The sequence below is a fragment of the Capricornis sumatraensis genome, chromosome 1 (genome assembly GCF_032405125.1).
Source record: "Capricornis sumatraensis isolate serow.1 chromosome 1, serow.2, whole genome shotgun sequence".
In the NCBI taxonomy this organism is placed as follows: domain Eukaryota; kingdom Metazoa; phylum Chordata; class Mammalia; order Artiodactyla; family Bovidae; genus Capricornis; species Capricornis sumatraensis.
This window is the reverse complement of record NC_091069.1, coordinates 104,835,924-104,858,779: the sequence shown is the minus strand read 5'-3', so window position 1 is coordinate 104,858,779 and position 22,856 is coordinate 104,835,924. Positions and strand designations below refer to the sequence as shown.

Here is a 22,856-nt window from a genome sequence, read left to right as displayed (position 1 = left end):
CGCATATATGGGGAATCTAGAAAAATAGTGCAAATGAACTTATTTCTAGGGCAGGAATAGAGACACAAACATAAAGAACAGATATGTGGGCACAGGGGGCAAGGACAGGGTGGAACAAACTGGGCAATCAGGATTGACATACCTACATACACTACTGTGTGTAAACTAGATAGCTGGCAGGAACTTGCTATAAGGCACAGGGCGCTCAGCTCAGTGCTCTGCGGTCACCTAGATGTGCAGGATGAGGGGAAGGGGAAACCCAAAGGGACGGGACATATGTATCCTTAGAGGTGATTCACTTCATTGTAGAGCAGAGACTAACACAACATTGTAAAAGCAACTATTCATGTCAATGTATGGCAAAACCAATACCGTATTGTAAAGTAAAATAAAGTAAAAATAAAAATTTTTTTTTAAAATGAAAAAAAAAATAAAAGCAACTATACCTCAAATAAAAATAAAGTATAACTATTATTTTTATAATAAATAAATAATAAAGATGGAGCTGAAGAAAAAGGAAATATGTAGATACATATAACACTTTTGTTATATATAAAGATGCATGTTTATATGTGTATATATATAAACTTACATACACATGCATACAAATATGTGTATGTGTTTATATATATATGTAAACTTATCAATGTGGACTATCTAGTGCCTATTTGTTATGCGGTCCAGTAACTTCTTTTGTCACGGATTTGTCAGCTGTAGATTAAGAATTTATAGACACCCTTCCCTCTTCATAATATCACAAATCCCACTGGGCAAAAAATTCAAAGGAAAAATTTTGTTTGTTTTTGGCAGGCATGCAAAACATTCTTAGGTTTCATTGTCAAGTTATTTTGATCCACCCATAAATGTTCATGATAACTTAATACTGCTGCTTCTTAACTATTAGTGAAAATTATTTCCAGGTCATGCTAGGAAACTCCCTTAAAAAGTTCCTGCAATTCTCAGCTCTGGTTGCTCATAAGAATCACCAAGGAACTTAAGAGCATAATAACTCTGGATTCCTTAGGATGCTCCCTAGATCAGGTGAATCTGAATCATGGGAGTAGGTGCAGAGAGTCTGTAGTTTTTAAAAAGCACATCAGAGAATCACTGAAAACCAACCTTTGTGTCAAGAATTATCTGGCTCAGTTGAAGCAAGTCAGGAAGTGTAAGATCAAAAGGGGTATGTGAGGTCTTTGAACTGTGCTGTTAGAGAAGACTCTTGAGAGTTCTTTAGACTGCAAGGAGAGCAAACCAGTCAATCCTAAAGGAAATCAACCCTGAATATTCATTGGAAGGACTCATGCTACAGCTGAAGCTCCAATACGTTACCCACCTGATTCAAAGACCTGACTCATTGGAAAAGACCCTGATGCTGGGAAAGATTGAGGGCAGGAGGAAAAGGGGACAACAGAGGATGAGATGGTTGGATGGCATCACTGACTCAACAGACATGAGTTTGAGCAAACTCCAGGAGATAGTGATAGAATGAGAAGAAAGCCTGGCATGCTGCAGTCCATGGGGTCCCAAAGAGTCAGACATGACTGAGTGACTAAACAACAACATTTTGTAGAGAGTTAGTGACAATTTCAGATGACATCAATAAGGGTAAAAGAAATGTCACAGGGCTAAGATATAAAAGGACACCAGAAACTGTTGGTACCTTAATAATAGCAAGAAAGTGGATAAAATAAAAATCATATTTTCCCAAAGTGCCGCCAAAGAACAAAAGCTTCAAGGAGCCTTGATGAACAGAATTCCAGGGAGGGGTCAGCACTTTTTAGCAGATTGGACATTGTGTACAAAAGAATCAGAAAACTTGAAACCAGATCAATGGACATTATCCAAATTGAAGTATCTATTAAAAAAAGAATATAACTTCAGTGACATGTAAGACAATATGAAGCAGGTTAACATCTGTGTAGAGGGAAAGAAAGAAAGAGGCAGAAGAAAAATTTAAAGAAATAATGGCCAAAATATTTCCAAATTTGATGAGAAACTTCAACCCACAGATCCCAGAGGCTCAACAAACTCCAAACAGCACAGACATACAAAACCACAAAACCACACCCAGGCCAACATAATCAAACCCTGAAAATCAAAGAATAAGAGAAACTCCTAAAAGCAGTTAAAGTGGGAATATACTGCAAATACAGGGAAACAGACAGAAAAATGATGGCTGTTTTTTCATGTGAATCAAGAAATCAAGAAGATTATAGAACATAGGAAGTGGGATGGTGGGGTGTGAACAAGGCTCAAGAGGGAAGGGAAATATGTATACATATGGCTGTTTCATGTTGTTGTACAGCAGAAACTAACACAACATTGTAAAGCAATTGTACTTTAACTTAAATAAATAAAATGGAAAAAAATAAGCCTATACAGTGACATTGTTAAGATGCTCAAAGAAAAATGAACTATCAACCCAGAATTCTGGGTATGCCGCTAATGTCTTTTTTTAAAAAAAAAAAAAAAAGGAGAAATAAAGACTTTCTCCAAAAAAATGGGGTGAGTTCATTGCTAGCAGACCTATTTTTACAAGAAATGTTAGAAATTCTTCAGGCAGAACAAATATGGTATCAATTAGAAATTTGGATCTACACAACAACAATGTTGGCAACTGAATAAAGAAAGGTAAAAAAATTCTATTTTACTTATTTTTAATTGATCTAAAACATGACTATGCATAAGAAAATCAGTAGCAATGCACTGCATATCTGCAGCATATTTTAAAGTAAATTATGCGACAACAATAGCAGGAAGAGGATGCAAGGGAGGAACTGGGACTACCCTGTTTAAGGCCCTAACACTACCGGGGAGGCCAGATAATAGTTTAGTGTAGACTCTAACTCACTAAGGATGTGTACGGTAAACCCTGGGTCAACAATTATATTTTCAAAAGAAGTATAAATAATGTCAATCAAGGAGAGAAAATGGAATAATAAGCAATATTCATTCAATGTAAGAGCAGGCAGAAAAAGGGGAAAAGTAACAAAAAACAGATGGAAAAAATAAAAATCAGCTGTCTACTAATCCAAACATATCAACAAATCACTTTAAATGCAATTGGTCTAAACACAACAGCTAAAAGTCAGAGATTTTCAAGTTAGATTTTTTAAAAAAATTCAAGACCTAACTGCTGCTGCTGCTGCTGCTAAGTCGCTTCAGTCGTGTCCAACTCTGTGCGACCCCATAGACAGCAGCCCACCAGGCTCCCCCATTCCTGGGATTCTCCAGGCAAGAATACTGGAGTGGGTTGCCGTTTCCTTCTCCAATGCATGAAAGTGAAAAGTGAAAGTGAAGTTGCTCAGTCGTGTCCGACTCTTAGCGACCCCATGGACTGCAGCCCACCAAGCTCCTCCATCCATAGGATTTTCTAGGCAAGAGTACTGGAGTGGGGTGCCATTGCCTTCTCCGAAGACCTAACTATCCTCTGTTTTATAAAGAAACCCACTTCAAATGGATATCCAGGTTAAAAACAAATGTATGATAAAGATGTACTATGAAACACTAAGTCAAAGGAACATGGAGTAGCTGTAATATGACAAAACAGATTTCAGGACAAAGAATGTTTTCAAGGATTAAGAGAAAAATTACATGATGATAAAGGGATCAAGTGTCCAAGAAAATACAATAATCCTTACATGTATATGCATCTTAAAAATGGCAAAATACTAGAGACAGAAACTAATAAAAACTGAAAGAAGAAATAGGCAAATCTGTATGGTTCTCTTAGAACAAGAGGCAGAAAAGCAGTAAGGACGTGCGTGGTCTGCAGAGCACAATAAACCAACTTAACCTAATGGACATTTATAGAACCATCCTCCCAACTATAACAGAAGACATATTCTTCACAACGTGGAACTTATTAGATTCGTGTGTGTGTGTGTGTGCATCCTGAGCCTCAAGTTTGAAAGAAGAGAATCTTTCATAAGATATTCTTGTACTAGAAGTACTACAATAGCACTTCTAAATAACCAAAGAAGTCAAAGCAGAAGCTTTGAACTGAATGAAAGTGAAAATGAAAATAGAGCATATCAAAAGCAGAGGGATATAGCTACAGTGAGGCTTAGAGAAAAAATTTTGTACTAAGTGATTAGGCAAGAAGGAAGGCCCCAAAGCCTTGGGGGAGAGAGAGAATAAATTAAAGCAGAACAAAGAGAAGGAAAGGAATAATCAACATTGGAGCAGATCCCAGTAAAACTGAAAGCAGAAAAACAATAGAGAAAGTCGATTGCATTCAATCTGGTTTTTGAAAAAACAATGTAATTGATAAACCTATGCAAACTGATGAAGGGGAGAGAAAGAGAGAGAGAGAGAGCAAAACATCAGGAATGTATACGTGCCAATCCTAATCTCCCAGTTCTGCACACCCCCCAATTCCTCCTTGGTATGAAGAAATCCATACATTTCTTCTCTACATTTGTGTCTCTATTTCTGCTTTGCAAATACACTAGTGATGCTATAAGTTCAGTTCAGTCGTGTCCAACTCTTTGTGACCCCATGGACTGCAGCACGCCAGGCCTCCCTGTCCATCACCAACTCCTGGAGTTTACTTAAACTCATGTCCATTGAGTCGGTGATACCATCCAACCATCTCATCCTCTGTCATCCCCTTCTCCTCCTGTCTTCAGTCTTTCCCAGCATCAGGGTCTTTTCCAATGAGTCCATTCTTCACATCAGTGGCCAAAGTACTGGAGTTTCAACTTCACCATCGGTGCTGAATATTCAATGAATATTCAAGACTGATTTCCTTTAGGATGGACTAGTTGGATCTCCTTGCAGTCCAAGGGACTCTCAAGAGTCTTCTCCAAGACCACAGTTCAAAAGCATCCATTCTTCAGTGCTCATCTTTCTTCATACTCCAACTCTCACATCCATACATGACTACTGGAAAAACCATAGCCTTGACTAGATGGACATTTGTTGGCAAAGTAATGTCTCTGCTTTTTAATAAGCTGCATAGGTTGGTCATAACTTTTCTTCCAAGGAGCAAGTGTCTTTTTATTTCATGGCTGCAGTTACCATCTGCAGTGATATAATTATACATAAATATAATATTTAAATAGATACAAATTAGTTACATAAATATACACATATATAAATATGTGTTTATATATGTGTATTTTAATTAGTTATATATATATGTAAATACACATGTATATATTTATATAACTAATTAAAATGCTTGTTTTAATTAGTTGTATAAGTTTGTACATATATAAATATGTATATTATATAAAATATACAAACTACAAAACACTGGAGTAGAAATGTAAGAATAATTTTTAAAACGGAGAGATAACCCAGTGTTCATGAACTGGAAGTCTCAATATGAAGAAGTTAATTCTCCCCAGTCTGATCTATAGATTCAACACAATCTCAAGCAAAATGTCAGCCATCTTGTAGATATTTACAAGACGATTCTAACATGTGTACAAAAAGGCAAAAAAGCATTGAGAAGAGCCGAAACAATTCGGAGAAAGAAAAACTCACATTACTCAATTCCAAGACAAATCAAAATTTAAAGCTATTAAGTCAAATCAAAATTAAAACTATTGCTCTGATCAAGACACTTTTAAGAGGATAAAAAGGAAAGTGACAGGCCAGGAGAAGACACAAATCACATGTGATATCAAAGACTCTGTCCAGAATATATAGAGAACTCTCAGACTTAACAATAAAAAAATAAGCACCCCAATTTAAAAATGGGTAAAAGAACTGATTTTCTTCCACCGAAGAAAATACACAGATGGCAGGCAAGCACATGAAAAGACGCTCAGCATCATTTTGCTCAGTTGTGTCCGACTCTTTGTGAACCTATGGACTATACAGTCCATGGGATTCCTCAGGCCAGAGTACTGCAGTAGGTGGTAGCCTTTCCTTCTCCAGGGCATCTTCTGGACCCAGGAATCAAACTGGTGTCTCCTGAATTTCAGATGGATTCTTTACCAACTGAACTATCAGGGAAGTCCATTATGTACTAAGGTAATAAAATTATACCTGTTAGAAAGACAAAAAAATTAAAACAAAACAAGACAAAACATTAAAATAACAATGGCTGGCAAGGATGCAGAGCAGCTGAAACACTCATACATTGCATGAGAGAGTATAAAATGGTACTAACTTTCTGAAAAACCGGTAACTTCTTATACAGTTAGACACATGCCTACTCACTACCCAGGGATCTTGTGTCTCCTGCACTGCAGGCAGATTCTTTACCACCGGGCCACAGTCTCAGGCAAATCCCTGAATTTCTGATATTCACAAGGTGGTGATGGCATACAACTGCCCAGACAACACCTGGGGCTTATGAGACATAGGTAAGAGCCAGCTGTAGCATGTGAAGCTCTCCTGACTTGATAACATGATTACTGCTCTTTTATTCAGTAGTGATGCCCCCAAGCCCCTGCAAACACATCAGTGTACACACCTTGACCTAGTTTTGAAAATAGTAGTATAAACAGAACCTTTTTCAGAGGCAGAAAAGTTTTAATGGGTTGAGTCTGTTTCTTTCAGAAACTCCAGAAAAACATCAGTCTGAGTCTTCCCAAATTCTTCATGGCTCCTGTTCATCAGGACACACAGACTATCAAGATTCAATGTCAGGTCTAACCTGACACTAGAGTTTAACCACAGACGTTTTGTGTTTGCAGTTAAGAGTGCTGCTGCCGTTCAGCCACCAAGTCGTGTTTGGCTCTTTGCGACCCCATGGCCTGAAGCATGCTAGGCCTCCCTGTCCCTCACCATCTCCTGAAGTTTGCCCAAGTTCGTGTCCATTGCATCAGTGATGCTATCCAACCATCTCATCCTCTGTCATCCCCTTCTCCTTCTGCCCCCAGTCTTTCCCAGCATCAGGGTCTTTTCCAATGAGTCAGCTCTTCGCATCAGGTGGCCAAAGTATTCAAGCTTCAGCTTCAGCATCAGTCCTTCCAATGAATATTCAGGGCTGATTTTCTTTAGGACGGACTGATTAGATCTCATTGCTGTCCAAGGGATTCTTAGGAGTCTTCTCAGTTACAAGTAAACTTTTTAAAATAATACAATTTTTAAGAAAACAGGAAAAAAAGGAAAGCCTCTGCCTACCTCTCCTGCCCCACCTACTAATGAAACCACAGACTCACTTGGAGAGAGGGAAACCCCTGGAGCCATCTCACCTGCCGGCGAAGGTCAGGGCCAAGGCAGTGGCCAGATGAGGCATCAGCCGCAGGGTCTGCGTTTGGTGCTCAATAATCTTGACCTCTTCCCTGGCTTTGGGTCCAAACTGCCTCCGGCTAGAGAGAAGCAAACAAACACAACTTACTGAAATCTAACAGGCAATTTCATCACAAACACTCATTTGCCTTTAAATAATTCAGAATTGATAGTTCCTAACATGGTGCTGGAGAAGACTCTTGAGAGTCCCTTGGACAGCAAGGAAATCAAACCAGTTATTTCTAAAGGAAATAATCACTGTATACTCATTGGAAGGGCTGATGCTGAAGCTCCAATACTTTGGCCACCTGATGCAAAGAGATGACACGTTAGAAAAGATCCCGATGCTGGGATCGTCTCATGAAGGCACCAGAAGAAGGGCGGCAACAAAGGATGAGATGGTTGGATGGCATCACCAACGCAATGGACATGAGATTAAGCAAACTTAAGGAGATAGTAAAGGTGTGTTGCAGTCCCTGGGGTCACAAAGAGTCAGACACGACTGAGCAACTGAATAGCAACTTCAGATAACAGAATGCCTGAGTCTTCTAAAACAGAGTTAAGATAACAAGATATCGAGAGTTTCTGAAGACAGCCCAACAAAAAGCTTGTCACCTCCTCTGGAAATTAACCTTCCCACCATGGAAATTTTTATAGCAAAGTTATCTATTTAATCCACAGAGTAATTTTTACACCTTAACATTTATATGGCATTTTATAGTTCCTAGTGCCTTGTGATCATTAATTATTCAGTTTTACTAAGTTTCTGACATACCCCAGAACATATTTCAAAAGGACTCAACAAAGAGGCAATGAACTCTGGAGCTTCCGTCAGATTCGCAGGCAGGTCATTATTTCAGCCCACTGCATGCCCCCTGAGTTTCTCGTGGGAAAGGCGATCTCTCCATCCTGCTTAAACCCTGTGCACTGCGCACAGCACGGCCTCTCCCTCTCTCTTTTTATAACTTTTTTTTTTTGAGTCTTTATTGAATTTGTTACAATATTGCTTGTTTTATGTTTTGGTTCCTGTGGGATCTTAGCTCCTCAAGCAGGGAGCGAACCCTTACCCCCTGCACTGCAAGAAGTTTTAACCACTGGACTGCCAGGGAAGCCCTGCCTGCCTTTCTCTCTCATGCAGCTATGCAGGGGTGAACAGAGGCCCTGCTTCAAGCTGCTTGTAAAGTGGGGTAGGATGGTCCCCAGACATCGCCCAGCAGTTAAGCATACAGAATCCCACGGCTGCATACGGCAAGAGCCTGGCTTGCCTAGATCACCCCCTGCTCCGTGCAAACTGATGCTCTACAATCTGGGCTTGGCAGCCTCCTGTCTGTGGACAATCCCAACTTTAATGTTATTTTTGAAACACTGCACACACATACACATGCACATGTGCACACAAACCTGTGCACACGTACACAGGAGCAGGAGCATTCATGCTAGGTCATCCAACGGGCAGCCTGCTGCAGCCCCAGAGACATGAAGGTACCCGTCAATTGCTGCTGCTGTGGTCAGTCATTCAGTCAAGTCTGACTCTTTGTGACCCCACGGACTGTTCCCTGCCAGGTTCCTCTGTCCATGAGATTCTCCAGGCAAGAAGACTGGATTACTCAAGGAAAAAGAGGAAACGGCAAATTTTAAAAATTTTATATTTGACCTTTTTAATTATAATTTCATGCCTTAATATTGTTCCCAGGGACACCCCTGGTGGTCCAGTGGCTAAGACTCACTGCTCCCAGTGCAGGAGCCCAGGGGTCAATCCCTGGTCAGGGAACTAAATCCCATATGCCACAACTAAAACATCCTTCATGTGGCAACGAAGATCGAAGCTCCTGTATGCCACAACTAAGACCCACACAACCAAAAAATATATATATTAAATAACAGTAATACTGTTACTATTTGTAATTAAAACAAGGGCACTATACCTCTTTAGTTCATAAGGCACCTAGAATTTACAACCTGACCATGCGTCTGGGTATGAGGCAGTGGAGACAGACCTCACACAGGCACACAGGGGCTCACTGTGAGCGCAGGTTCATCTTCTGTGAGCAGAGCTCCCCAGACAGTCTCACCATCTGCAGATGGCTGTCCGAGGAGCAGGACCCTCCCTTTGCCCATGCCCTCCATCCATCCCGACCACAACAGGGCGCACTGCCAAGCAAGCCGGACAGTCTGCAGGATGACAGCTCTGGCTGGATCATTTTGAAACCAATACATCAGTCATAGACCAAAAGCTGGTACCAAGGTAATGTCAAGTTATTCTACAAATGCCGTCTGTCCCCACTCCTTTAACTGGCTAGAATTAAACATTTAACAGCATGGATAAAATCATATCACGTTAGAATGTATGATCTGTCATTAACTTTGGGGGATATTAAACATTACTAGATACGTAACCAATTTCCTTAAACTTATATTTTACTCAATATAAAATATTAAACTGGGGCTTCCCTCATGGCTCAGTGGTAAAGAAATGGCCTGCCAACGCAAGAGATGCAGGTTCGATCGGTGGGTCGGGAAGATCCCCTGGAGAAGGAAATGGCACCCCACTCCAGTACTCTTGCCTGGAGAATCCCATGGACAGAGGAGCCGGGCGCGCTACAGTCCATGGGGCTGCAAAGAGTGGGACACGACTGAGCGACTAAACAACAACCGTTTTAAAACAGCACCTGCGGCCAGACTCACAGCTCACTGAGGGCAGGCCTGTTCTGTCTTCGGGTGTCCCAGCCTGGCCACGTGCGAGTGGGTGGGAAAGACTGAAAGCGAGGCGACGATGATGAAAGGTCCTGCCATCTCCCAGCAGCAACACCCCTGACTCCTCCACCTCTCATCCCTCCGTGTCTCCTTGGAATGTTTGCTTGTTCGTAGATGATCTGATAAAAGCCCAGCTGGGAGACACTGGAGGACTGGGTGGGAGCCCAGAAGCAGTTACGAGTGTGATGGAGGAAGCAAATAAGATGAGCAATCTGCCCTGTCCTTATGTCCAAGAGCCCACCCTCTGCTGGTTTGGGGTTGGGTTTTCTTCTAAGGACAAGAAAAGAAGAAATGAGGGACTTCCCTGGTAGTCCAGTGGCTAAGACTCCAAGCTCCCAATGCAGGGGGCCTGGATTTGATCCCCAGTCGGGGGACTAGATCCCACATGCCGCAACAGTTCAAATTTTGCAACTAAAAAGATCCTGCATGTCGCAACGAAGATGGGATTCCATGTGCCCCATCTAAGACCTGGTACAGTCAAATAAATAAATATTTTAAAGAAAGAAAGAAAGAAAGAAATGAGTGGGTGGAAAGCAGGCAGCACCCACAGTCTTTCCTTCCCTTTCTCTGGCCCAAGACACTGATAGTCCTCCCGTGCACTGAGCCAGGATGTTCTCACTGGCCTCTCATCCGTCGCACGTGCTCTGTGGCTGCTCCAGGTGAAAAGACGACACTCACAGCTAACGATTCTTCTCCTGCCCAGAGATGCAGCCAGAGTCATCCGTGAGATCACCACCATCAAACCCGGAGCCAGGAGCCTGGCTCCAACACAGGCAGCAGAGAGAGGTGGCCTCAAGACTTTGCGCTCTGAGAGGGCTTGGCGGGAGCTGGAGCCCTGCCTGCCACCCTGCCTCAGGCCCCAGACTACCTCACAGAGGGCCATGAGGGTCCAGGCTGGTCCTCTGGTTGCCAGCATCCTTGGCACACTGCCCTGAACACGGCTCACCAGACCACAATCCCTGCAGTTGGCCAGACATTACTGCCTGCCAGACATTTTTACTCTTCCAGTTTATGATCCATATGGACAAAATTCTTCCTATCCTTTTCCTCCACTGGGTTACTATTTTTCTTTAAAAAGCCAGGTAAAGGCTATATTTTTCTCCATAAACATCATTTTATTTCAGGGCCAGAAAACAACCCCAAAGTCACTGAGCTCAAATTTTTCATGGTCTTTAAAAAAGAGCGTGCATCACAGTATCCGTGTGAGAGGCCTGTGAACGATACCACTTAAAATGATAGATTGGAAAAGCTATTTCTGGATTCCAGCGACTCATAAGGACTGGAGGAAACATTTATTTTGGGGGTTGTTTTATTTCATTCCCACTCGATTTTGAACACAGCCGCTTAAAGCAACATTCATGGAAAGTGACACAGCTATTAATCACCCACGCAGCTACTACATGTGCAGCCTCTGGGGAGACACAGGCTGCCCGCCTACCCAGCTCTCCCTCTGGTCTCTTCTCCCAAAGGAGGCCAGTGACCTACTAAAAAGATAATTGCTTTGCAGGTTTCCTGCTTCTGGAGCATCATTGCATCAGCCTGCTCTGAATGACAGCCGGTCATACTGGAAGAAAGAGGGGAGTTCCATGGCTGGCCCCCGTCCTTCATCCTGAGATTTCTGGGGGTGCAAGCTGGTCACACCCCTACTGCCAGGGGACAGACCCCTGCTTCTCGGAGTCAAAGGCTGACCTCTGCGGACAAAAGCTGGGTAGATTCCTGAGGCCCAGCCTCACTCCCTGTGGCCACCCGCCCTCGTTTAATAACTCAGCCACAGACAGGATTCAAGGCAGCCTGTGAGTGTCCCACAGGTGACCACTGTGCCCCATTTGGCCCCAGTGGAGATCCCAGCCTCTCAGAGAGCCCACAGCCCATCTGACTCTGTTTCTCTCCTTCTTTCTGATGTTTCTGAACATAGGAACCCAGAGGGAAAATATGTTCACAAAGCAGGATTTTTTTTAAATTTTTATTAGAACATAGTTGATTTACAATGTTGTGTTACTTTCTGCCGTACAGCAGAGTGAGTCAGTTGTACATTTATATATCTCCACTCTTTTTTAGATTCTTTTTCCATATAGGTCATTGCAGAGTACTGAGAAGAGTTCCCAAAGCAGGATATTTTGATAGCACCAGTTGGACCTGGCAGATTGAGTTCAACTGGCTGACCAGGATGTGAAAACCTGGCTACATTTTTTAAAAGATTTTTTTGATGTGGACCATTTTCAAAGTCTTTATTGAATTTTTTACAATATATTGCTTCTGTTTATGTTCTGGCTTTCTGGCCATGAGGTATATGGGATCTTAGCTCCCAGATCAGGGATCAAACCCATACCTTCTTGCACTGGAGGGGGATGTCTTAACCACTAGACTACCAGCTGCTGCTGCTGCTAAGTCGCTTCAGTCATGTCCGACTCTGTGCGACCCCAGAGACGGCAGCCCACAGGCTCCCTCATCCCTGGGACTCTCCAGGCAAGAACACTGGAGTGGGTTGCCATTTCCTTCTCCAATGCATGAAAGTGAAAAGTGAAAGTGAAGTTGCTCAGTCGTGTCCAACTGTTCACGACCCCATGGACTGCAGCCTACCAGGCTCCTCCATCCATGGGATTTCCCAGGCAAGAGTACCGGAGTGGGGTGCCATTGCCTTCTCCCAGCAACTTTTTATCTGGTAATGCATGAAATAGACGCCTGACTCCCAGCCCCAAACTTCACCAGACCCAACCCCATGCCAGTGTCAAGTTTGGGATCATGAAAGGGTTCAGACTGCACACAACTCTCACTGGTTTTTGTTTTGTGTGTGTGTGTGTTTTTTATAAGATGAACATTAGTAGTTTGCCTGGGAGCTCTGACAAAGCAATCCTGCCTTGAAATATCAGCCTCTACATGTGACCTCCACCATGTTTTAGGTGTCATTCTTCAAATGGTCAATTTTCAATCCATCTGCAGGAGAGATGGAAAAGGTGCATGTATGTAGTCTATAAACAAGTGCCTCTTTAATATTAGCCTTCGTTTGTTATTATTTAGTCACCAAGTCATGTCTGACTCTTGCCCACCAGGCTCCCCTGTCCATGGAATTTTCCAGCCAAGAATACTGGAATGGGTTGCCATTTCCTTCCCCAGGAGATTTTCCCCACCCAGGGATCAAACCCAGGTCTCCTGCACCGGTGAGTTCTTTCCCACAGAGCCACAGGGAAGCCCCAATAGTAGCCTTGGTTGTGATTAAATATGCAACATGGTCCCAAAGAAGAGTTCTCCAAGTGCCTATCCAATCCTGTAGAGCTCCCAATGAATACCTTTTGCGCCCTCCAGACACCTTTTTCCTCCTACTCTTTAGCAGGCTTTTTGTTCAACCAGAGGAAAAAACAGATGATCCTCAATGGCTATGATGGGGTCAGTGACAATGACCATTTTTAAACACAAGACTGTTTCAGATACAGAAAAAATGAGGGCACTAGGTATTAGGGCCCAAAGGTCTATGGAGACGGATCGCCATCCTCAGTGCACAAACACAGACTCTAGAGCCCATGTTTTCTTGCCGGAAACTGCAGAGATAAAGAGCTTTCGCCGTTACTTTTTTCCGTTTCTCAAAGGTTACATCAAATCAAAACCCAGGAATCTAAAGACCCTCTCCAATAGGAAACCCATGGGTCTAAAGTCATGGTCCATCTAGTCTGGTGGGAACTGACATTCTGCTATCGTAGGCTGCAAAGACTGTCCACCCTGTCCACGAGCACTTGGGAGCGCAGCACCAAGGGGAGCAGGCTGAAGAACCACCCGGGCTTGGAATCAGGCCACTTCTTCCCCTCAGCAGATGGATGACCCCAGTGGAGACCCCAGAATCCCTTTCAGATAAGAGACAACACAAGGCAGGGTAACCCTATGACTCTGCCTCCACGTTTCTGCTGTGTAGACCATTTCTATGGTGGGCTGTAGCCATAGTAACCCTCACTGTGAAGGACCAGAGACAGCCAGGCCTGGGTCACCCTGGATCTGAAGGCTGACCAACTCCAGCTTCTTCTCTGAGGGCTCAACTACATCAGCAAAAGGGGTCTGACCCAACCCACTATAGCTCAACCCCCTTCACAATAAACCCCAGAGAACCCAGCTCCCTCTCTCTGAGTTTGTTTTTATTGCCTTCTGGTGTCTCTGGCTGCCCCTGGGGAGGCCATCATGGGACAAAGTCAACATCACTTCATCCCAGGCATCACAGGAGGGGAGATCGGACACAGGGTTAAAACTCAGGCTTTGAATCAGACTGGTTTCCATACAGACTCTTGACATTTCCCATTTTCTACTGAATGACTTAGACTCACTGAACTTTGGGTTCTTCAGGACTGATGATGACAGTGAGGAGGAAGGGAGAGACACTGTCTTTGCCTGACAGATAGTAGGTGTTCAAGGCGTGGCAGGTGTTATCATCACAGTCACTACTGCTATCCCAGGTTCCTAGGATTACCCTCTATTCTATTCATCCTTGATCTAGGAAAGCCATGTAAAAATTTCCTCAAAGAAACACTCTTTTTTCTTTCACTCAAACAAAGCACCAATCTACTCCTCATCACTAAAACTGTTGTAAAAAAGACTTTCAGGGTGAAGAGGAAAGTCTCCTCCACTCAACATTGAATTAAAGATAATGAAATTTCTGACAGAGAAGAACACAAACTGTCAACTAATTTGCTAGAAAAAATTGTGTGGGTGTATGTGTGTGTGTGTGTGTGTGTGTTGGAAAGCACATGAAACGTTCAGAAAGCATCTGCCCTTCTTATGCATCCAAGAACACCAGCTAATCTTCTTCTTCCCAAATTCCAGGGAGGGACAAGATGGACAAAATAAAGCCAGAGAAGGTGATGTGGGCAGAGCCCTCCGTCACAGCATGTTGCTATGGAAGCAGCAGATTCTTTCCAGAGACAATCAGCCTACCCTAGAGAGGAACCTAAATGTTATTCAGGTGGTTCCCACACAAGGGAAATTAACTTACTTTTCAGAATCACAGCCTTAGTAATATCTATGATTAACACAGTGGTTAATGTTAGTCATCAGAACCGTGACTCCTTATGATTTTTCTCTAAAGAAACTCGCATCCTAATGAATGCAAAACAAAATTACAATGGTGGGAGACACGGGGCCATAAATTATAGCTGAAACTCCCTGGGGTGGCTTAATGATTTCACCGCTATTTTTATATATTTTAAAAGTCATATAAACAGAGAGTGAAATCTTGTATCATCAACACCACTGTGAAGTATTGCAGAAGCCCCCGGCACTTTGGCCATTCTTTGCCCTCCATCAACGTGCTCGCTGCCTGCCCAAAGAGCCGGCCAGGGTCTGCTGTCATCCTAGAAACACAAGTCTGACCATAGCACAAGAAAGGAGACATACACTGAGGCCCAACACTCTCCAGGATTCTCCTTCACTGAGGTTAAGCATGAGGAGATGAAAGCCAAGTAATTGAGGTTCTCTTTAGGGCTGACATTGATTTCTTATGCTTTAGGCTGGCTTTATTTGTAATATATATCTTTATGTATTATTTTTTGGCTGCACAATGTCTAGTTGCACTGTGTGGCATCTTCAATCTTTATTGCATGTGGGATCTTTAGTTGCAGCATGTGGGATCAAACCCAGGTCCCTTGCATCAGGAGCATAGCGTCTTAGCCACTGGAACACCAGGCGAGTCCTCGCCTTAGGCTGGCTTTCACCTGCTCTTGGCACTAGGACATGCCTGAGTAGCTCAAGGGCTGGCTGCTGCTCCCAATTTCCCTCTCCAATCCATAGCCTTGGAAGTAAGGATGCCCACAACATCAGAGTCTTTCAATTCATAGACACAGTAGGTCTTTCCATTTATTTAGGTCTTCAATTTCTTCAATCAGTATTTTGTACCGTTCAGCATATAAGTGTTAAATGCGTACCTAAGTATTTCAATTTTTATGATCAATTGTAAATTAATTACATTTTAAATTCTGGTATCCTTCTGTTCATTGTATATAGACATACAACTGCAGACCTCCCTGGCAGTCCAGTGGTTAAGACTGTGCTTCCACTGAAGGGTTTGGTGCCTGGTCAGGGAACAAAGATTGCACATACTGCCCAGCACGGTCCAAAAAAAAAAAAAAAAAACAAGAAGAAAAGAAATTGCTTTCTGCATGTTTATTTTGCATCTGGCGACCATGCTGAATTTAATTCTCAGTTCTAGGGCTTTTATAAATATTCGGGGATTTTCTATATAACAACCAAGTCATCGGAATATAGAAACACTTTTGTTACTTTCTTTCCAATCTGTTTGCTTTTTCCTTGCCTTACTGTACTGGCAAGAAATGCAGGAAATGCCGGTTCAATCTCTAGGTGGAGAAGATCCCCTAGAGGAGGAAGTGGCAACCCACTCCAGTATTCTTGCCTAGGAAATCCCATGGAGAGAGGAGCCTGAAGGGCTACAGTCTATGGGGCCGAAAAGAGCTGGACATCACTGAGTGGCTAAGCACACAGGCACTGTACTGGTTACAGCTTTGATCTCTATCTTGAATAGCAACAGTAAGAGTGTATACGCTTGCCTGACACCCAGTCTTAGGGGGAAAGCATTCAGTCTTTCCCCATTAAGTATGATGTTGACTATACACCTCGGAGACATTGTGGGTTCAGTTCTACATCACTGCAATTAAGCAAATATCACAAGAAAGCAAGTCACATAAAGTTTTGGTTTTGCAGTGCATATAACAGTTAAATTCACACTACACTGTAGTCTATGACGTGCAATGATATTATGTCTTTTAACATGTTTACACCTTAAAAGCTTTATTGCCAAAAATTACTAACCATCATTTGCACCTTCAGTGGGTTGCAGTAGTAATGTCAAAGATCACTGATCATAGGTCACTATAACAAATACGACGATGATGAAAAAGTGTGAAATATTGTGAGACTTGCCAAAATGTGACACAGAGACACGAAGTGAGCAAATATTGTCGGGAAAATGGTACCAGGAGATGTGCTCAAGGCAGGGTTGACATGATCGTCCAATTTGTAAAAAAATGCAACATCTCAAAGTGTAGTGAGAAGCACAATAAAACCAGGCGTGTGCTGTGCTCAGTCGTGTCCAATTCTTTGTATCCCCACGGACTGTAACCCCCAGGCTCCTCTGTCCATGCGATTTCCCAGGCAAGAATACTGGAGTGGGACTTAGGGACACAGCAGAGGGGAGGTGGGGAAAGAGAGGGGGAGACGTACGGAGAGAGTAACATGGAAACTTACATTCCCATATGTATAACAGAATGACAACGGGAATTTGCTGTATGACTCAGGAAACTCAAACAGGGGTTCTGTAACAGCCTAGAGGGGTGGGATGGGGAGGGAGATAAGAAGGCTCAGGAGGGAGGGGACATATGCACACCTATGGCTGATTCATGTTGGTGTTTGGCAGAAAACAGCAAAATTCTGTAAACCAATTATCCTCCCGTTAAAAAATATATTAATTTTTTAAAAAGAATACTGGAGTGTGTTGCCATATCCTCCTCCTCCAGAGTATCTTCCCAACTCGGGGATTGAAACCGTGTCTCTTTATTGTACTGTACCGGCAGGAGGGTTCTTTACCACTAACGCCACCTGGGATGCCAAAAAGAGCCATGCCTGTATGTACTTTCCAGATGCTCTTTATCAGGTTGAGCAAATAATAAATTAATTCATCTGTTTACATGTTTATTAGCCATAGATATGTCTTTAAAGTGTGTCATATCATGTGCCCATTTATTTATATACTGTGATGTTACTATGTTTATTATTTCTTTAAAGAGGCTTTTTATATATTAAGGAAAATAAACCACTGTTAGTCATATTTGTTTAGACATTTCTTTGTGTCATTTGAAATATACACATTTAAAACACTTTTTATATAATCAATTTACTCTAACAGTTTTGCTTTGGGACTTTTTTTTCTGTGAATGTTTTCAAAAAGGACATGTCACTTTTCCCCTTCATCTATGTGATTTTGTGGTTTGTTTTAACTTTAGAGATAAGCAGAGGTGAGAGATGTAGGTCTACCCCAGAGGGATATGAAATAAATATACCAGCATAGTTAACTGCAGCAAGTGCCACTAGGCTGACCCACGAAGGACCAATGAAGGTGAGCAGACTCTTGTTCCTATCTGCTTAAAATAGCCACTCCCTGCTTTCAGACAATTCCCTTGATCTTCCTCCTTCCAATTCACTTGGCAGACAAGTCCTTGCTTTAACCTCTCTCCTACTTTATTCTCTAATCTGCCAGGAAATTAATGCAAGTCTTGAGCCTCCCTAAACACAGCTTTTTCCAGGCAACCTTTTTCATCTCTGATTCTAAAAACTGAAATAATAAGAAAAAACAAACTTTGCTGTTCTGTTGGCATATGTGCCTTCAAGGAATATTTATTTAAGGGGGGAAAAAAAATCTCTTTGAGTGGGTCTATATTGTCATAATCACCCCTCCCAGCAAAAACTAAACATTTCATCCTCCATCTCATGGCTTCTAGCTACCCAGTCGCTGGGCCTCACTTAGGTCCAGCATCTGGATGTCAGGTGTTGCATGAACACATCTGTCATCAAGGTCTTGAACACAGAAATGCAAAGTTCTCTCAGCTGGAGTTGTCCAGAGAACACACCATCGGTTTGCTGCCCTTGTGACACATGGGCCTATGTGGGACCTATCCCATCTGTGGGTTTCCCAGGGCTTCATTTCCAGACATTCTCCTTTCATTACCCAGATTTTGCTGCCACATTTTGCTCAGAAATATCTGCCTAAGTCTGTTACCTAGCTCTAATCCCTTCCTGGGCATTCCCAAAGGGCAATGCCATCATCTGGGTCAGGACAAGCCCATCTCATTTCTTCCTACTGATGTATTCCTGCAAATACTTGAACATTAGAAAGAAAATAATCTGGCAGTTGTTTTCTTTACAAAAGCCATTTCCAAAATTAACAATTTATTATGCTTGTGACAAAAATAATTCATCTGCTTTGCAGAGATGCTGTCTGGAAAGAAACTTCCACAGGGTCATTCGAGATTTTGTGTACGATCTCGGGATACTGGAAATGAGCCAAATCGTGGGATGCTAAAGAATGCAACACAAGCTGACAGCCTGGGCGAATGGTTTTCCAAGAGGCTTGGGGAGCCTGGTGGAGACTCAACTAGAGGACCTGCCAGTGATCAGGAGGCCAGTGTCTTTGTACCACTTCTATCAGGACCGAATCTGAGAGAAGAGCACACTTCTGAACTTTGCTCCAAAGGGAAATCCAATTTTCATCCCAGGCTGGACTCCACTATTTTTGCTGACCCTGCATATGAAGGTACTGATACTCAAATGCTTCTCATTTAATCACTGAAAATTACCTCTAAAACAACTCTTAAAGGCTCAGGACATTATCTTGAGGGCATTAAGCAAGTGCAGATGCATCTGTTCCAGAAAATCTAAATTTAAATCTCATTTGAATCTCATCTCTCATTTGAACCTGCTCACAACTACCTCATCCCCCCACGAGCTCCCCCAGTAGCTCAGTGTGATGGCAGCTGGGCAGGTAGATGCAGCCAAGAAGATGGGGCTCCCCCTCCCTCTATCTCCCAGTCTATGACTATGGTTTCATGCAGTCCACTGGCACCTCTCATTCGCTCTACCCCTTCACTCCCAGCTCCACATTAGAGAAACTTTATTTTAGGCAGATACAGCCACGAGGGGGGCTTTCCTGGTGGCTCAGCAATAAAGAATCTGCCTGCAATGCAGGAGATGCAGGTTCAATCCATGAGTCAGGAATATCCCCCTAGAGAAGGAAATGGCAACCCATTCCAGCATTCTTGCCTGGGAAATCCCACGGATAGAGGAGCCTGGTGGGCCACAGTCCATCAGGTCACAAAGAGTTGGACATGAGTTAGCAACTAAACAGCAACAGACAATAGGACCACAGCTCCCTTCCCCCATCTGGCCCCCATTCACAGGGCATACGCTTCACTCCAGACACAACAAGTCAAGAATCGTGAATCTTGAGCATCCATGACTTGTCTTGCTTCTAGGATGAAGTTCTCCTGCCAGGAAGAGTAAGCTGGGAAGACCAGGAGCTGCCATCCCTGTCCAGAAGTCTTGCTTGCAGAGGCGCCATATCAGGAGAAGCAAGTCACTGACTCACCCTCAGCTCTGAATATTACAGAGACTGCCCAGGAAGAGAGGCAGGATGTTAGAACAGATAATTCTTCAGTTTTGTGTAGGAGACTAACTATTTTGGCAACAAAATAAGCAAAGATCATGCCTATGAGTGTTGTTTCAAACAATGGAGATCTTGATGGTGACCAGCTAAGAGTCCCTGGTAGCTCTTTTGATTCTTTTAGCAGCAAGCTAAAAGATGATAAGCTCACTGAAATGGTAGATCAGCCAGAAGTTTAACCGAAAGAATCAGGGAAAGAGATAGCTAAGCAGAGTCCTCTCTGGTTGGAGCAGCCTCAGAGTGGAAACATCGTGCCCATGCAAAGGGACCCAACTTTAAGTGCAACAGACTGTGGCATAATGTACGCCTCAGGGCATTGGTTAAAACAACACAGCAATCAGCTAGTGACTAATGAGGACCCAAAACTGGCTTGATACAGATCATCCAGAAGCTTATGGGGGATATATAAATAGCAGCATTATTTACAAACGCCAACATAAGGCAGCAATTCAACTGTCCAAGAGCAAATGAATGGATAGAGAAGATGTGTTACATATATATAAAATGGAATACCGCCCAGCCATAAAAAAGACTGAAATCCTGCAGCAACATGGATGGACTTGGAGGGCATTACGCTAAGTGAAATAATAAGTCAGACAGAGAAAAGCAAATGCTCTTTGCTTCTATGATATCTCTTATACATGGAATCTAAAACATAACAATGAAGTAAGGAGTACAGCATAAAAGAAGCAGACTCGTGAATACAGAGGACAAACCAGCAGTTACCCGTGGAAAGAGGGAAGGGGTGGGGAAGACCAGCAAGAGGCAGAGGCACACACTATCAGGCATGAAATAAACTACAAGGGCATGTTACACAACACAGGGGAATATAACCAATACTTTTATAATAACTAAGTGGAATATAACTTTAAAAATTGTGAATCACTATATTATATACTTGCAACCTATATAGTATTTTATGTCAACTATGGAAAAGAAATGCAAAAAAGCAAAATGGCTGTCTGGGGAGGCCTTACAAATAGCTATGAAAAGAAGAGAAGCGAAAAGCAAAGGAGAAAAGGAAAGATATAAGCATCTGAATGCAGAGTTCCAAAGAATAGCAAGGAGAGATAAGAAAGCCTTCCTCACCGATCAATGCAAAGAAATCAAGGAAAACAACAGAATGGGAAAGACTAGAGATCTCTTCAAGAAAATTAGAGATACCAAGGGAACATTTCAGGCAAAGATGGGCTCAATAAAGGACAGAAATGGTAGGGACCTAACAGAAGCAGAAGATATTAAGAAGAGGTGGCAAGAATACACAGAAGAAAGGTACAAAAAACATCTTCACAACCCAGATAATCACAATGGTATGATCACTCACCTCGAGCCAGACATCCTGGAATGTGAAGTCAAGTGGGCCTTAGAAAGCATCACTACGAACAAAGCTAGTGGAGGTGATGGAATTCCAGCTGAGCTATTTCAAATCCTGAAAGATGATGCTGTGAAAGTGCTGCACTCAATATGCCAACACATTTGGAAAACTCAGCAGTGGCCACAGGACTGGAAAAGGTCAGTTTTCATTCCAATCCCAAAGAAAGGCAATGCCAAAGAATGCTCAAACTACCGCACAATTACATTCATCTCACATGCTAGTAAAGTAATGCTCAAAATTCTCCAAGCCAGGCTTCAGCAATACGTGAACCGTGAACTTCCTGATGTTCAAGCTGGTTTTAGAAAAGGCAGAGGAACCAGAGATCAAATTGCCAACATCTGCTAGATCATCAAAAAAGCAGGAGAGTTCCAGAAAAACATCTATTTCTGCTTTGTTGACTATGCCAAAGCCTTTGACTATGTGGATCACAAGAAACTGTGGAAAATTCTGAAAGAGATGGGAATACCAGACCACCTGACCTGCCTCTTGAGAAACCTATACACAGGTCAGGAGCAGCAGTTAGAACTGGACATGGAACAACAAACTGGTTCCAAATAGGAAAAGGAGTACGTCAAGGCTGTATATTGTCACCCTGCTTATTTAACTTCTATGCAGAGAACATCATGAGAAACGCTGGACTGGAAGAAGCACAAGCTGAAATCAAGATTGCTGGGAGAAATATCAATAACCTCAGATATGCAAATGACACTACCCTTATGGCAGAAAGTGAAGAGGAACTAAAGAGCCTCTTGATGAAAGTGAAAGAAGAGAGTGAAAAAGTTGGCTTAAAGCTCAACATTCAGAAAACGAAGATCATGGCATCTGGTCCCATCACTTCATGGGAAATAGATGGGAAAACAGTGGAAACAGTATCAAACTTTATTTTGGGGGGCTCCAGAATCACTGCAGATGGTGACTGCAGCCATGAAATTAAAAGATGCTTACTCCTTGGAAGGAAAATTATGACCAACCTAGATAGCATATTCAAAAGCGACATTACTTTGCCAACAGAGGTCCGTCTAGTGAAGGCTATGGTTTTTCCGGTGGTCATGTATGGGTGTGAGAGTTGGACTGTGAAGAAAGCTGAGTGTTGAAGAATTGATGCTTTTGAACTATAGTGTGTTGGAGAAGACTCTTGAGAGTCCCTTGGACTGGAAGGAGATGTAACCAGTCCATTCTAAAGGAGATCAGTCCTGGGTGTTCTTTGGAAGGAATGATGCTAAAGCTGAAACTCCAGTACTTTGGCCACCTCATGCAAAGAGTTGACTCTTTGAAAGGACTCTGATGCTGGGAGGGATTGGGGGCAGGAGGAAAAGGGGACAACAGAGGATG

General features: G+C 42.7%; 1 protein-coding gene across 1 annotated transcript in view; it reads right to left on the bottom strand.

Moving 5' to 3' along the window:
- The window catches only part of ACOXL (acyl-CoA oxidase like), a 360,670-nt gene that overhangs the window by 172,365 nt on the left and 165,449 nt on the right, over nucleotides 1-22,856 (bottom strand). The window contains 1 exon segment of the mRNA XM_068967451.1: nucleotides 7,155-7,271. Coding sequence (XP_068823552.1) covers nucleotides 7,155-7,271 — 117 coding nt within the window.